General features: G+C 39.5%; 2 protein-coding genes across 3 annotated transcripts in view; one reads left to right on the top strand and one right to left on the bottom strand.

Moving 5' to 3' along the window:
• Positions 1-185, bottom strand: part of trim37 (tripartite motif containing 37) — a 93,672-nt gene extending 93,487 nt beyond the window's left edge. Inside the window, exon 1 of the mRNA XM_071909984.1 lies at positions 60-185. The gene's annotated coding sequence lies outside the window, so the exon portion shown is untranslated. The remainder of the gene's footprint in view (positions 1-59) is intronic.
• Positions 186-5,276: 5,091 nt separating this feature from the next.
• On the top strand, positions 5,277-14,795 carry LOC144541793 (uncharacterized). 2 transcript variants are annotated; one of them, XM_078286796.1, is made up of 8 exons: positions 5,277-5,313; positions 5,549-5,600; positions 8,197-8,380; positions 8,596-8,695; positions 8,938-9,042; positions 9,314-9,825; positions 9,941-10,140; positions 14,154-14,795. In XM_078286796.1, exons 5-6 carry the CDS (start codon positions 9,000-9,002, stop codon positions 9,796-9,798), a joined length of 528 nt encoding a protein of 175 aa, XP_078142922.1. In that variant the 5' UTR covers positions 5,277-5,313; positions 5,549-5,600; positions 8,197-8,380; positions 8,596-8,695; positions 8,938-8,999; the 3' UTR covers positions 9,799-9,825; positions 9,941-10,140; positions 14,154-14,795. The 2 variants fall into 2 exon arrangements, with proteins under 2 accessions (XP_078142922.1, XP_078142921.1); XM_078286795.1 differs by lacking the exons at positions 5,277-5,313; positions 5,549-5,600 and having other exon boundaries at positions 8,165-8,380.

Raw genomic sequence — 14,795 nt, 5'->3', positions numbered from 1 at the left:
TGTGTTTGTCGAAATTAAAGCTAGCTAGCATTCTGGTGTTAGCAGGACACTTCAGTTACCTTCCCAAAGACTTCGCTTCGTCAGTTAGACCTTATGAACAAACGACTGGAAAACAGCGCAACCTACATTATCTATCCAAATACACACACCAGGCGTGGTCTCGGCTGCATTAGCAGATGTGTCTTACGCTAGGCTAAAGGACCAAAACACCAGCAGCTACAGCTGTCAAGCTTCTTCTGCTTCTTCTTCTTCTGCTTTTTCCTTCTTCTTCTTCTTCTTTTAGAGATTTCGGCAGTTTAGATGCTTCAAGGCATATTACTGCCCTCTATCGGTCAAGGTCAAAAAAGTCATTTCATTAAAGAAAAAAAAAAAAAAAAGTAGTTGTACTATAGATTTTAAACTATGCAAACATCCAGCCATTTGTTTCTATTCTTAGTCAGCACAGAAAAATAGAAATACTAGAAAAATAGTAACTTGTTCCTGACTGCACAAGGCAGAAGTCCATCTTGTGGCAGTCATACAACATTATGATCATTTGTCTCTTCCTGTATTATATCATATTTATAGAACACTGCACAGTGCTAACAGGTAGTCACTACTCTGAATACTGTTAATTGAAAAATTAGATGAACCTGTTCAAGAGATCATATCAACCATTAATCTGTAGCTCAGCCAACCACTGACCTGTAAGAAGACTATGAATTAAGATCTTTGAGAGAAGGGTCGCTGATGATTATGTCACTCTAATGTGCCGTTAGGCTGGCTTACTTGTATATGTTGTATATTATGTGTTGTATTACTTGTGTTTGCTTACCCCTATTTTCCCCTTGACTTTGTACTGTTCTAGTGATGTAATTTTTTGTACTTAAATTATTGTGTGTTTACTATATATTATCCCCTGTCCTTGTAGTTTTCTTTTCACACACACACACACACACACACACACACACACACACAGGCTTACAGAGCTTGCGACATATTCTACCTATTTAAGTCTTCTTTAAATTTCATTTATGAGATATGTTTCTGCATAGTTATTAGGGCTGGGACGATATGCTTATCTCCCGATTCGATACTATCACGATACTTGGGTGCCGATTCGATATGTATTGCGATTCTTAAGTATTGCGATTCTACAAGTATTGCGATTCGATATTACAATTTATTGCGATTTTCGTTTGCTTTTTTAACACTAGACCATGGGAAAAAGTTGAATCATACACTTCTAGAGACTGTATATGGGACAATATCGCTGTAGGGTGCCTTTTGGTGTCCTGTACATAAATAATTCATTTGCCATGTTAACTTAACATAAAAATTACTATGAAAGGGTTTGTTATATTGGGCTAAGTCTTTATATTCATAAAAAAGCATTACTTGGCCCTTTAGATACATTTTCTAGATTTTTTTTCAGTTTTGTATAAGAGGATGCATGCTATTTTGCTATGTCCCATGCACTGCTCATTCAATTTCAATGTGAGTAAAATATAGTCAAATCATAAAATTTATGTGACTAAATGACATGTGATGTGCATTGTTTTTGGAAATATGACTCATGATATATCATGAGTCATATTTCCAAAAACAATGCACATCACATGTCAGTCAGTCTTTCTGAGATTTATTTCAGCAGCATCACTGCTATACTGCATATAAAAGTGGTACATAAAATGTACAATAGAATGAATAAAAAATATATATACTTTTTGAAGTAAACTGCTACATTTAGCTGTTCCTGCTCATCAAGCTAGTGCTCAAAAGACTTCCGGTGCGCCGTGCGATAGCCGCACTGACGAGGAGACATGAAGGATCCTTCATGCGTTTTTTGACCAATTGGAACGTCCTTCATGATGGCGGCTCATTTTTGGATGCCGAGTCAGCGAAGAGACGAGGCCGCGAGGACAGAGGAGGGGACGCATTTTGGCCAAATGGAATGCACCTGAGAGCTCCGTGTCAACTCAGCAAACTTGTGTGTATTTAGTTTGTATTACTGGTTCTTTTTGCACATACGGTACTTTCACTCATTCAGTATGATCGGCAAACACTTTTGGAGTTACGATTGTCAGCCAGTTCGGACTTAAAGCCGACTTTTGACATCGCGGATGTTTACCTGCGCGCCGACGGAGGAAAACAAAGAGAGGGAAGCGCGCCGGGGCTCTGTGCAGAACCCAACAGAGAAACAACAAACCCCCTCTGCCCAGCATTCTGCTAGCTAACGTTCAGTCCTTGGACAACAAAGAGACGAGCTGCACGCACGGATTAAACACCAACGGGACATTAGGAGCTGCTGCGTTCTGGCGTTCACCGAGACGTGGCTGGAGCCCAGCCTGTCCGACTGTGCTGTCACGCCGGAGGGTTTCTCCGTCTATCGGCAAGACAGAAGGAAGGACTCAGGCAAGTCGAGGGGAGGGGGTGTGTGCTTTATGGTTAACTCTTCGTGGGCCTTGGATGTCTGTGTCTTAAATATGCACTGCTCCCCGGTTCTGGGCTGCTGACCATCAAAGTATAGACCAACTACCTCAACATAAATTTCGCCATCTGCTGGATAAAAGCGGTAACTTCTTTCCACCTCGTCTAATAAGCATAGACTAAAATGAAGCAATTGAATTTGAATTATATCGATTCAGGAATAAAAAAATCGATTTAAAAATCGTAATAAAAAAAATCGCGATACTTAAGTGAATCGATTTTTTCCCCCACCCCTAATAGTTATGCACCGTATAGTCTGTTGTCACTAACTTCATGTCTGTCAGACATTATCTAGACACTCAGGGTGCAGTCTGCAGGAGGACTGCAGCACAGTTAGGTTATGATTGTTGTGTTGGACAAAACCACGTAACACGTCATGTCATGTTGAATGCTCAAAGCTAGAATGAGCCCCGATTTATTCTTCACCTCCCAAGCACCCCTGCATACATGAACTGCAGTGCCCCCTTGTGGAGCACCTAACATACAGGTACATAGACTGTGTAATAGACTGAGAAGCTATTACTACAATGATGTGTCTGGAATATGGATTTCAAACAATCACATTTCACACAAATCCCAAGTTTCAGTTTCAGTTGATATATTTTGTATAATTAAATGTATTTATCTAGATGAATTTTCACTTAGAATTAACTAAGCCACAATAAAAACTTTGGACAAAAAAAGAAAAAAGCTCTTTGAGAGAAGGTTTGTATGTACGACGGAGCCCCTCTGGGGTCACATGGTAGAAAAAAAAACTTGATGTGTAACTGTGCGAACGGCTTTGTAAACCGTTTCCGTTCGCACAGTGTACAAATCCGTTCGCACGGATTTACACATCAAGTTTTTTTTTCTACCATGTGACCCCAGAAGGGGTTCCGTAGTTTTGAATATGGTGTATATATATATATATTTATTTATTTTTTTGTAATTCAAATTTTGATTGTTTCAACTTGTACGGTACAGGACAGTGCAGTTATACATTCCTTTGTGGCTTACATTACAAATGAAAATTCCAAATGGCATACATCTCAAAAAACAATAGAGAGCAACTAAACAAGTGAATAAATTAATAGGAAGGAAATGCATTGACTGATATGAGGCTGTTTTTGTCACTGTATTGGCATTTTCTTAACTTTGGCATTTTTGGTGTTTTCCAATATCTAAGTATTATTCTGGCGGCAGTAGTGGTGCCTACCATAATTATAGAAAATGTATTTTGTATTTGCGTTCTATCCGCTAATAAACATAACCGTGGCGATATTGGTATATTCTTCCGAGCCAATTACTCAAACATTCCAAAACTTGGTTGAATTTCCCTTTCGCCTCTTACATGTTTCCCATTGTTAGACAATATTTCTAACCATTCCTCCTTTGTCCAAATACACCCCAAATCTTTTTCCCATAATGTTTTTAGGTTCTTACAATCATTACTAAGCAGTTGGTTGGATGTTCTATAAAATACAGAGGCTAGATGGCATTCCTCAGGTAGTTTAAAGTAATCCAGAGTATAATTATCCTCATTATACTGAATCCTACATGCAACGCAATTCCAGATTTGTAGATACCTTTTTACCAGTTTTCTTTCTTTCTTTCCTTTTTCGGCGGCCATTTTACAGTTAGCCTAGCTTCTGTAGCCTATAGGGCAAGTTGCTGAAGCTAGATGTTTTCTATTCTATTAAAACCATGTGGATAAAATCTCTCCGGAACTTCATGTAGGCAAGGTTTTCCAGACCGAAATTTGCCAATCTGATAAGCTTCTGAAACCCTTGAACCCTTGTCTGTTACACGAGTAAAACATATTGGCCCTCATTTATCAATCTAACGTAGAAACCAGTGCAGATCCGAGCGCAGAAATCATCTTACGACAGGGTTCACGTGTGATTCATGAAACGTTCGTATCTCGCCAATCACAGCATAAGAATGATCGGGCGTTGATAAATGTGGCGGCTGAAAACAATCGTCATTTAAATATCACGCCCCTAGATATTCTCGGTTTAGAGGCCTCGCCCCTAGAGTTTACGACATGGAGATGCGTAAAACGTCCAAGAAGAGAAACTTCCCCGACCTCGAAATAGAAACTCTAACGTCGCAAGTCCAACTGAACCAATTAGTTCTATTTGGCAGCCTGAAAAGTGGCATCAAAGGAAGTCGGAAAAATGCAGTATGGAAAGAAATCACTGCTGCGGTCAACAGCGTTGCTGTCGACAATCGAACTCCAGCTGAGGTTTGCATATTTCATTTATACATCCGTGATATGTATAGCCTATATATATAATAGTAATATAATAGCAAACAATTTGAAAATACCTATTTAGGGATAGGCTATATGACACATAGTCGATGTAGGCCTTTACAAAATAGAATATTTTGCCATAGGCTACATATTTTTAAGTGATGTGGCTGCATATGCTTAGAGGCCAGTCAGAATATATGGTCTAATAACAATTCTCCGACTCAGCCAGATTTACTATGCTGCACCGCAAGTCCATGCTGACTCGAAAACTTGCGTACACGAGTTGAGACTTGACGTGAGATTTGATCGTAGCCTCCGCTCACGTCCAAATTTATAAATTCTTGCGTGGAAATGACCGTATGCCCAGTTTTCTGTCGTACGTTCGTTTCGTAAATGAGGGCCATTGTGTGGAAATTTTTGCAATAAAGTATAAAATCTCACTTTTGTGTGGCTTCTCCCAATTGTTTTTATATGAATGTCTGAAACATGGCCGCTACTGATGAAAATGATTATGATTGTGAACTAGTTTATTGAGTATGAATGAGTTGGTCATTCATATTTATTTTACTTATTGCAGGGCTGTGCAGGGCTTAGCTGAAAGCAAACTTAAGGTACAGTACTATCACTGATCATGTTGGCAAATCATTGAAAATAGTACAGATATATTAATCTAATGTAATTTATTTTAAACCTAACATTAACCTATCTGTAGTGGGCCAGTAAATATTGGCGACTGTAGGTAAACAGAATAAATATTTGTCACAATATTTGTATGTATTGTTATTGTGTTGCTACTATGACACATTTACATTTTTTACATTAATCTTAAATTTTCCTTCCTTGCAGGGCTGTATTTGGGCTTGACACTGTTTCTGGATTAAGTAGAACTGTATTTAAGGTAATATGGAGGGGAATTGGGCTTACAATGAGCGGAGCAATGTGAGAAGACGAGCAGTGAAAAAAGTTCAAGAACTAATAGAATCAGTAGAAAACGAGCAAGAAAGTGCAGAATATGATGGAAATGTGGAGGAAGGCTTAAATATTGTAGCTTCAGGCGGGTGTGAAGAGATGCAAGCTGATAGTGATGGAGAGAGTGAGCATGGTCTAAATATGGATGCAGAACATAGGTTTGATGAGTCTGATGATATGGATCATACTGATGCATGCAGTGAGAGTAGTGATTTAAGGGGTTCTCTGGCAGACTGGGCCATTGAGTTTGGCATTTCCCTGATGGCTCTATCAGCCCTGCTCTGCATCCTGAAACTTCACCATCCCTTTCTGCCCAAAGATGGACAAACATTACTCAGAACAAAAACAACATACAAAATTGAGGCTTTAGCGGGTGGAATATTTCACTATTTTGGAATACTGAATGCATTTAATAGGATTCTGGATAATGTGTGGTCTGTTCTCCCAGATAGACATGCCTTTAGACTACAGCTGAATTTTGACGGTCTGCCACTTTTTAAGAGCATGGGTACTCAGTTTTGACAAATACTTGGTATGTTGCAGGGGTACAGTAAGAAACCAGCGATAATTGGTCTTTTTTGTGGTACTTCTAAACCTAATTCTTTGTCAGAATATTTGCAACATCTGGTGAATGAATTAAAAACACTGAGCAGTGGGTTTGTTTTTAAGGGAAAGACTTTCATTTTGAATGTGAGCTCTGTTGTGTGTGACACCCCAGCCCGAGCCTTTATCAGAGGTGTTAAATCACATACTGCATACCATGGATGCGACAAGTGCCACCAAACTGGTGTTCGAATAGGTAGTCGGATGACATTCCCTGAGGTCAGTGCAAGGCGCAGAACTGACGAATGCTTTAGACAAGCCATAGATGAGGAACACCACCACAAACACTCACCTTTGTCCGACATTGGTATTGACATGGTTGCTACCTTCCCTCATGATTACATGCACTTGGTGTGCTTAGGGGTAATGAGGCGTCTACTTGATTTGTGGATGGGTCCTCCTGGCACCGTGTTGTCGTATGTCATCTAGTCAAGCTTCTTTGGTTTCAGAGAGACTACTTGCTTTGAAGGATTACATTCCAACAGAGTTTGCCAGAAGACCAGAAGGCAACAGAACTACGTCAATTTTTGTTGTATACTGGTCCTGTTGTACTGAAGGATGTGTTGAAGTCTCAAATCTGTGACAATTTTATGCTTTTGTCAGTTGGTGTGTAAATTTTAGTGAGCTCGGACTATTGCTTGAGGATGAACAACCTTGCAAACTCTTTACTGGTTTCATTTGTTGAACACTTTGGCCGTCTTTATGGGCAAGAATTTTTAGTTTGCAATATACATGGTCTTGTGCATCTTAGTCAGGATGTCAAAATCCATGGCAATTTGGATCTCATTTCAGCTTTTCCATTTGAACATTTCTTAGGACAGCTTAAAAAAATGGTTAGGGGGCCACGCAATGCCTTGACTCAAGTGATCCGCAGGTTGTCTGAAATGGATGATGCCAACTCTAGTCATGACCTTTGTTCACAAACAGCTAAAGCATATAGGTTGGAACATACAGATGGGCCGGTGCCACAGTCCACCAGGGGAGAAATACACCAATTTAAAGTGTTGTCCATGGATGGTGTAATTGTCAAAAGGTCAAGGAGAGATTCCTGCATCAGAATTAGGAATAAGGTTGTTTTGGTTGAAAACATTGTTATTGATGGAGGAATAGAATACATTGCAGGCAAAGAATACAGATGCCATGAACCATTCTTTGTATATCTATTTGACTCCAGAGAGTTAGGAATATACATAGTTTCTAACCTGTCCACGAATGTGAAGTACTTTCAGATAGAGGAAAGTGTACAAAAGTACGTCAGATTGCCATATCATGATACATTTGTTGTTGTGCCCCTTCTACATTCAAATGAATCACCCTACAGGGGTCACTGAATCTCCTGGTATGCAATGGTTTACATACAGGAATGGGATTGAGTAGGTATTCATATGTTATTGTAAATGTGAAAAAGCAGGAAATGTACAAATAACCTGAGAAATCTAAAGATTTCCAGGTGATGTGGGCATGTGGGCTATCTGTAAATATCTGTACATATCCACATTATAATTATAATAATTAAATAATTATTATAAACATCGCAATTACATATCTATTGATACAGTGTGTTTTAAGAATCGTAAAGAGTGATGTAAAATTACTGAGAGCTATATCAAATGAGCAAAACGGAAAATGTATGTTTAATGACTCCACTTCAGTAGAATGAACATCCTGGTTCTTAGAAGAGGTGGTAGTGCCCATTTGAATGGCAGGGCCGAGTGCACATTCTTTGCAGTATGCAGTTGTGTATGAACTCTTGTTCAAGTTGAGATTATTGTTGTACCTTTTGCTCCTGCCATCAGATGCAGTTTTTTTTTTTTTAAGTAAAATATTTGGTGAATGATAAGTCTCTTCTCATGTTGTTCTCAAGTTGTGAGTTCTTACAGATAACTTAAACTAAAATATAGTATTTTTTTCATTATCTATAGACAATGTATCACATTGTTGTTTTTGAGAAAACAAATGAAGTGGAAGTGGTGCCGTCAAATTGGGTCAATGAAGAAGAATGTATGTGGCCACCAAACAAAGTAGATGTTGTCAAGGCCACAAAAAGTAAAGAACAACCTGGAGCAGGATGGAAACCATACAGGGTCAGAGTTATATTCACATCAAGTAAGTCCAATTTTGTGGATTCTGTTACATGTTGAGAGTGATATCTTTGCTAAATGTGCATATAGGCATCAATCATCACACACACAAATGTAAATGCTGAATCTCTATGGCAAGATGTATCAGTCACCCAAGTTTTGTTGAAATCTAGCCAGTTGTGTTTGAGATATTACATGTGCATAACACAAGAATGAACCAATAAACTTATTCTTTTGTAGATGATTACAATGAGGCAAGGTTAAAGCTAGAAGCTGTTGAACACACTGACCTTGGGACAGATGGGGAGGATTCTCCAATTAAACCCAAACAACGAATAATGTAAGTTATTATCTTTTCTTTCTACATGTCTATATTTAAATACATTTTCAATTTGAATAACAGTAAGTACTTCATTAAACCGAATAACATCCTCTTCCCTGGTGAAGATGAAGATGAGACTTGCCAAAACCTAAGCCAAGGAAGATGTAAGAAGTTTCAATTGCTGTTCATTTGAGTTTGATTTTCTACTATCAGTATGTAAAATGTTGATACTATATTTGGTTTGCTACATGTCGCTGCAGACCAGATACACTGCCTAGTGCACCAAAGATTCTTCACCCATTTGGTCCTGATCCCCAAGGGAATGATTCTGGCAAGGAAGCTGTCTTGCCAAAAGCAAAGCCACGGTAAACGTAACAAATTTCAGCTGCTGTTAATTTGAGTTTGATTAGTTTAGATTAGTTTTGATTATTATTTTAATCTGTAAAATGTCTGCACTGCTTTGGTCTGTCTCTTTGCGTACCAGATGGACTGCCTAATGCACCAGAAATCTTTATCTTTATCTTTATTTATTCCTAATTCCTGAGGAAATTATTCCACCCAAAAAACTTGGAGGACATCCTTGCAATCCAAAACCAAAAAATCTAATGTTACTAATGTTAATCATGCTGATTCCAGAGTGCACCACACTCCTGGCCTGCACCAGAGAAGCCGTGCGTCCCCAGGTCTGCACCAGAGAAGCCGTGCGTCCCCTGACCTGCACCAGAGAAGCCGTGCGTCCCCAGGTCTGCACCAGAGAAGCCGTGCGTCCCCTGACCTGCACCAGAGAAGCCGTGCGTCCCCAGGTCTGCACCAGAGAAGCCGTGCGTCCCCAGGTCTGCACCAGAGAAGCCGTGCGTCCCCTGACCTGCACCAGAGAAGCCGTGCGTCCCCAGGTCTGCACCAGAGAAGCCGTGCGTCCCCTGACCTGCACCAGAGAAGCCGTGCGTCCCCAGGTCTGCACCAGAGAAGCCGTGCGTCCCCAGGTCTGCACCAGAGAAGCCGTGCGTCCCCTGACCTGCACCAGAGAAGCCGTGCATCCCCTGGCCTGTACCAGAGAAGCCGTGCGTCCCCTGGCCTGCACCAGAGAAAGATTGTTTCTTCTGAGCCACATCGACTGTTAAGGAGACCACAAACCGTTCTTAATACTTGTGAGTATTTTATTGTATTTATAGGTGACTGTGATCTGCCGTCTTGTTCTTCGCTGCACACATTTTTATAGGATCAATTGTTTAACTATGTATCCACAAAAACTTTTTTTCCTAGCACTCCTGCGAAATATTCTCACAAATCAAGAGATGATGATGGACCAAATGAAAATCATCTTCAAAACTGTCCAGGGATTAAAATCCGTAACTGAAGAAGAGATAGGCGTTTAACGAAATCTGCTGCCATTAGCTGATCTCCAATCTCTTGAAAACCTGGAGGAGCGGCTGAGAAATAGCCCCGACCTCAAAAATCAACTGGTAAGAATCTCAATTCTACTCTTGGAAAAACCATTTGGCATTAAAAAAAAAATAAAAAATAATAATAATAATATTTTCTCGTTACAAACTGCTTTGTTGGGTCTGTTGTTTAATGCTAACCCTGAGCTTAATTAAACAGGCTTTAAATAACCTTGCTGGGACATACAGAATAGAATTGAGAAGCTATTTAGTCAATCCCAAAAGAAAAACATGGGGACTTCTGTTTACACAAATAATCTAATAATCTAAGACTAACAGTAGATTTGACAGGTGCCACAAATACCTACTATGAAAGTAGTTAAGACCATGGGAACTGTACTGCCAAGTAAAATCAGACTTGATACTTCAATATTACACTGACTTTTCACTGACAGATCCTTTATTTTACTTTACAAATGAATTCCTGGTTTCCTGTCGCGCTTTCATTGGCTGTTGCTCATCGCTGTTCTCAGTGCTTGGGTCATACACTGCTCAAACTACGAGACCAGTTCAGATTTTGTGCCGATAATTTCAAACATGTTTGAAAATGTCGGGGCATCTTGGACGGCTCCAAGACTGGGTCGGAACGCGTCTCTGAACTGCAATACTTAATGAGCGTCGGTGACGGGCGCGAGTTTTGGCTCTGACCAAAAACCCCGATCTCAAAAACTTGTCTGGGACAGGAAAACCAGGGCTAAAATCGTGTAGTCTGCAGTTGACATTAATGATGCAGCAGGGCTGAGCCTTATACTTGGAGGGCATCCATAAGATTGTCTACCTAGGGAATCCCAAGAAACATAATAGCTGACGCAGTGGTCACCTGAATATTTGATATTTGCTATCATTAGTGAATAGATTACGGTGACCAGACGTCCCGGTTTGTCCGAGATTGTCCCGGTTTCAAGATGGGTGTCCCGAGTCCCGACAAATATCTGTAAAACACTAAAATGTCCCGGTTTTCAACATTGACTACCAAATTGTCCCGGTTTTCACCACAATTAAAATAATAATAATAGTATTATACTTGTTTTCAGCGCTTACATAGACGTTTATCATGTTCTGTCCCGCTCATTATTACCTAACCCAATCAAAAAACATAAACAATGCACCGCGCGTCTGAATTCAACACTGATTTGTCTGTGTGTCAATCAATCAGTGTGTCGTTGTCAAGGCTGTTGCTAGACTATGACGCATGTGGCTCTGTCTGACAGAATCTGTCAGTACGCTAACGGTTAGCTGTCATGCCGAAGAGAAAGTTGGTCTTTTCTAAAGACCTCCAGAAGGCTTAATCTTTTCTTCGTGAAGTAGCCGGCAACGAAAATGCTGCGTTCTGCACACATTGCAAGAGTACATTTTCGGTCGCGCACGGTGGAAATGCCGACATAAAAGATCATATTAAGACGGCCAAACATAAGCAGTGGCTTAGCGGTGTTTTGTGTTTACTAGTGTTATTATACAGTTTTCAAATAAACTGTTTTTTGGATTTTTGGAGACAAAACATAATTTTTCGTTTGCTGAGGCAAAACGAAAAAACCATGGTATTTCCGTTTTTTCGTTTTTTGGTTCAAACGAAAAAACGAACTATCAAAACGTACACGGACCCACCAACATTCCATCATCGCTTGACTTTGATTTTGGACACTGTCACTCATAGAAAGTATAAACACTAGAGGATTATAGAACGCATTGCAGATGTTCAGTCGTTACTAAATTAGTCTTTATTAAAAGTAACTCAGTAGAGTGCTTTCAAGTTACCCACTTAAAAACTTCACAGCCTTTATGTCTTCTGGTGATGTCCTCACTTGTATAGAAATCATCACTGAGTAGGCCTACACTACTGTTATCTGCTGTTATCTAAAACAAGGTAGCTTTCATTTATTCGGGGTCTGATAGTCTTTATGGTAAACTAGTAAGATCACAGAGGTAGCCATGATTGATCATGTCTGGTCTAAAAAATGAACAGCGGATAGTGTTCAAAACACATTGGCAAGTGCTTTCAGTTCCCCGATGCACAGCTAACAGTAAACGATAATGTTCTTACCCTTTTCTTCGATCAGTTCAAAGTACTGTAATGCAGATATTCCCAAGTTGTGAAGTTTATTATTGTGTCCTTTCTGAAAGCGAATCGGAGCCTACAAGCCACCACCGCGCGCCAACCACAGCTACTGCATAGTCTGCAACGCTAAACGGAATTTCTTTTTTTACTTGCACTAACAAATTCAACCATTTGAAAGGAAAATAGTAATACAGTTTGTAAATATGACGACTGGGACTGCCACTAGTCTGCAGAATAGCCTACTACAATAACATGTAACAGCTTTTCCAATGTTCTTTTTCCCTCTTTCTTTTTAAATAAGAAGTTTCATTCAAGTAAATCTATTTTCTTTATTCAGGTCTAGAGAAATAGCACAGATTGTCTATTCGGTGTACGTTTTAGTCTACAGTCTATTGTGTTGTCGAATGGGCTTTTACTAAGACAAGACAGGAACGGGAGTAGCTTTTGTGCACATATAGCCATCTAGTGGTGTTCTTTTGCACTTGTCAGTTTTACATGATTTGGGGAGCGAGTATGTTCTGATATTTTGTCATGGGTTGATATTTTGTCATGGGTTAGACAGAGAAGCTTATCTTTTATTACTAGCCAGTCATGTTCATGCTTGATTCAAACATTTCAAATGAAATTGTTTCAATCTGTCTGCAAACTAGCATTAGCTAGCTATGATTATCCAGGCTAAACAGCTGTGACAAACCATCGGTGGTGGTCCTGCTGCCCAGGAATTTGCCTTTTTAATTCCATCCTTGTAATCCGCCTGTTCTGTAGCATATATAGCAATTATATTGTAATTGTGTTTAACTTTTTGGCCTTCCATTGCTGTTGTTTACTGTTTAGTTTGAGCTCAGAGAATTAACTGACGTTAGGATAAGAACATTCCATAATGTCATGACAAGTGAGCCAGCGATGGGGTCAAAGTTCAAAATGTCACAACATGTCATTACGACCGACCATAAAATGTGGTCATCACCGGTGGCAACAATCATAAATCGCTGTACTATAAACTGCCCTTAACACAATTAGGCCTGTGCCAATATGAACATTTCATAGTACGATTATCTTGGCCAAAATTATCTTGATATACGATATTATCTTGATAATTATTACAAAGATGAAAACTTTAGGACAGGGATTTGACAGGGATGGGAATGCTGATTTATTGCTCGTAGCCTGATTATCTCCAGCTTCAGCCATGACTGTGTTCATAAGTTTACCATGGTCACTTCCTTTATTCATATTATTCAGTTCCATCACCCCATGAAAAATAACAGGTGACTGTAAAAAAATTAACGGGTGATTATAATCAAATGACAGCCACAGCCAATGAGCTGTGTACATAGTAAATCACCATATTGGTGGGAATACTATGCAGGGGGTGGGAAAAGTTGACATTATTTCCATCAACCATTGACTTTTCCCTATATGGGAGGTTACTTCACACTAGCCACTTAGCCGCTAGTCATCCACGGGAAGGCTTCAGCCTACACTTCTGCTCTGGCTCCCTATGACACTGTTCAAATATTCACTCAAATATTTCACTACCACTCAAACCTGCCTCACGGTTCTCACTTTGACTATGTGTTCACTATGACTAAGTTCACTATGTGAAGGAATGGACCTAACAGCCCGCTCCTTCCTTTCATAGAAAAGTCTTATGTCCATTTCTTGTGAATAACAGTTGATATATTCACAGAAATATTGACCATGTCATCATTTTAGATAAAGCTGCATATCTTACATGGAGCACTTATTACATGTTATCCACTTCAGCACCTCATTGGATTGTTTGCAGACATGTGCAGTAGAGGGTTATGCAAGTGGTTCAAAAGATTGTTGATCAAGAGCTTCTTAGGTTTAAAGGCCCAGTTATGAAAAGTGGCCCACTTGTGCACTGTACTGTAGTGATTTTATTAATTTATGTGTGTGTGTGTGTGTGTGTGTGTGTGTGTGTGTGTGTGTGTGTGTGTGTGTGTGTGTTTAGCGGCTGTGAGACGTAATTGTCTGATTTCTGGTGCCACGGACCGAGAGATCGAGTCCAGCATTAAAAGACGGCTTCAGCTGGCCCCTGATAGGGATGGCGGAAGAAAAGAACGAATGAGAAGAAAAGAGAATGAGAAAAGCTCTGTGTGATGCATTTTTGACTTTTGAAAGTCCATGCCATGTTTCAGTGTTGTTTACAGTTGTTTAATGTTGTTGTTTTTGGTTGAACGAATGAGAACAAACAACCTTTTAATATTATATATAAGATATTTCTTATTCTAATTCTTAGTTATTGGATGGTGAGTGATGACACAAACGTGGAAAATGACCAAAACCATCCATAGTATATATTGTGCAATTGTAAATGAGGCCATAAAAGGGCCGATAAACAAAAACACAATGCAGGTGTCTAAAAGTGCAGAAATGGTTCTTCACTCCGAATAACCATTTTCAGGCACCCTGTGTAGATTGGTAGTATAGGGCCAAGTACTGCAGGTATTACAGAAAAAAACATATTTGAATATGATGAGATGATATATTTGCTTGTTATTTAGAATATGTATGTTCTCCGTATGTTTGCAGTAAATGGTTGCAAATGAGTTAGCAGAGATCAATAAGATGAATAAATATTTTTATAACTGTA

The sequence above is a fragment of the Centroberyx gerrardi genome, chromosome 11 (genome assembly GCF_048128805.1).
Source record: "Centroberyx gerrardi isolate f3 chromosome 11, fCenGer3.hap1.cur.20231027, whole genome shotgun sequence".
Taxonomy (NCBI): domain Eukaryota; kingdom Metazoa; phylum Chordata; class Actinopteri; order Beryciformes; family Berycidae; genus Centroberyx; species Centroberyx gerrardi.
Note: the sequence above shows the minus strand (reverse complement) of the source record. Positions and strands in the feature narration are given on the sequence as shown.

Bases quoted from the DNA above. Each gene is read 5' to 3' on its own strand.
- LOC144541793 (XM_078286795.1), top strand. From the start codon at position 8,200: ATGTATCACATTGTTGTTTTTGAGAAAACAAATGAAGTGGAAGTGGTG. The intron at 8,381-8,595 runs GTAAGTCCAATT...ATTCTTTTGTAG, and splicing joins CAGAGTTATATTCACATCAA to ATGATTACAATGAGGCAAGG. The intron at 8,696-8,937 runs GTAAGTTATTAT...ATGTCGCTGCAG, and splicing joins AAACCCAAACAACGAATAAT to ACCAGATACACTGCCTAGTG.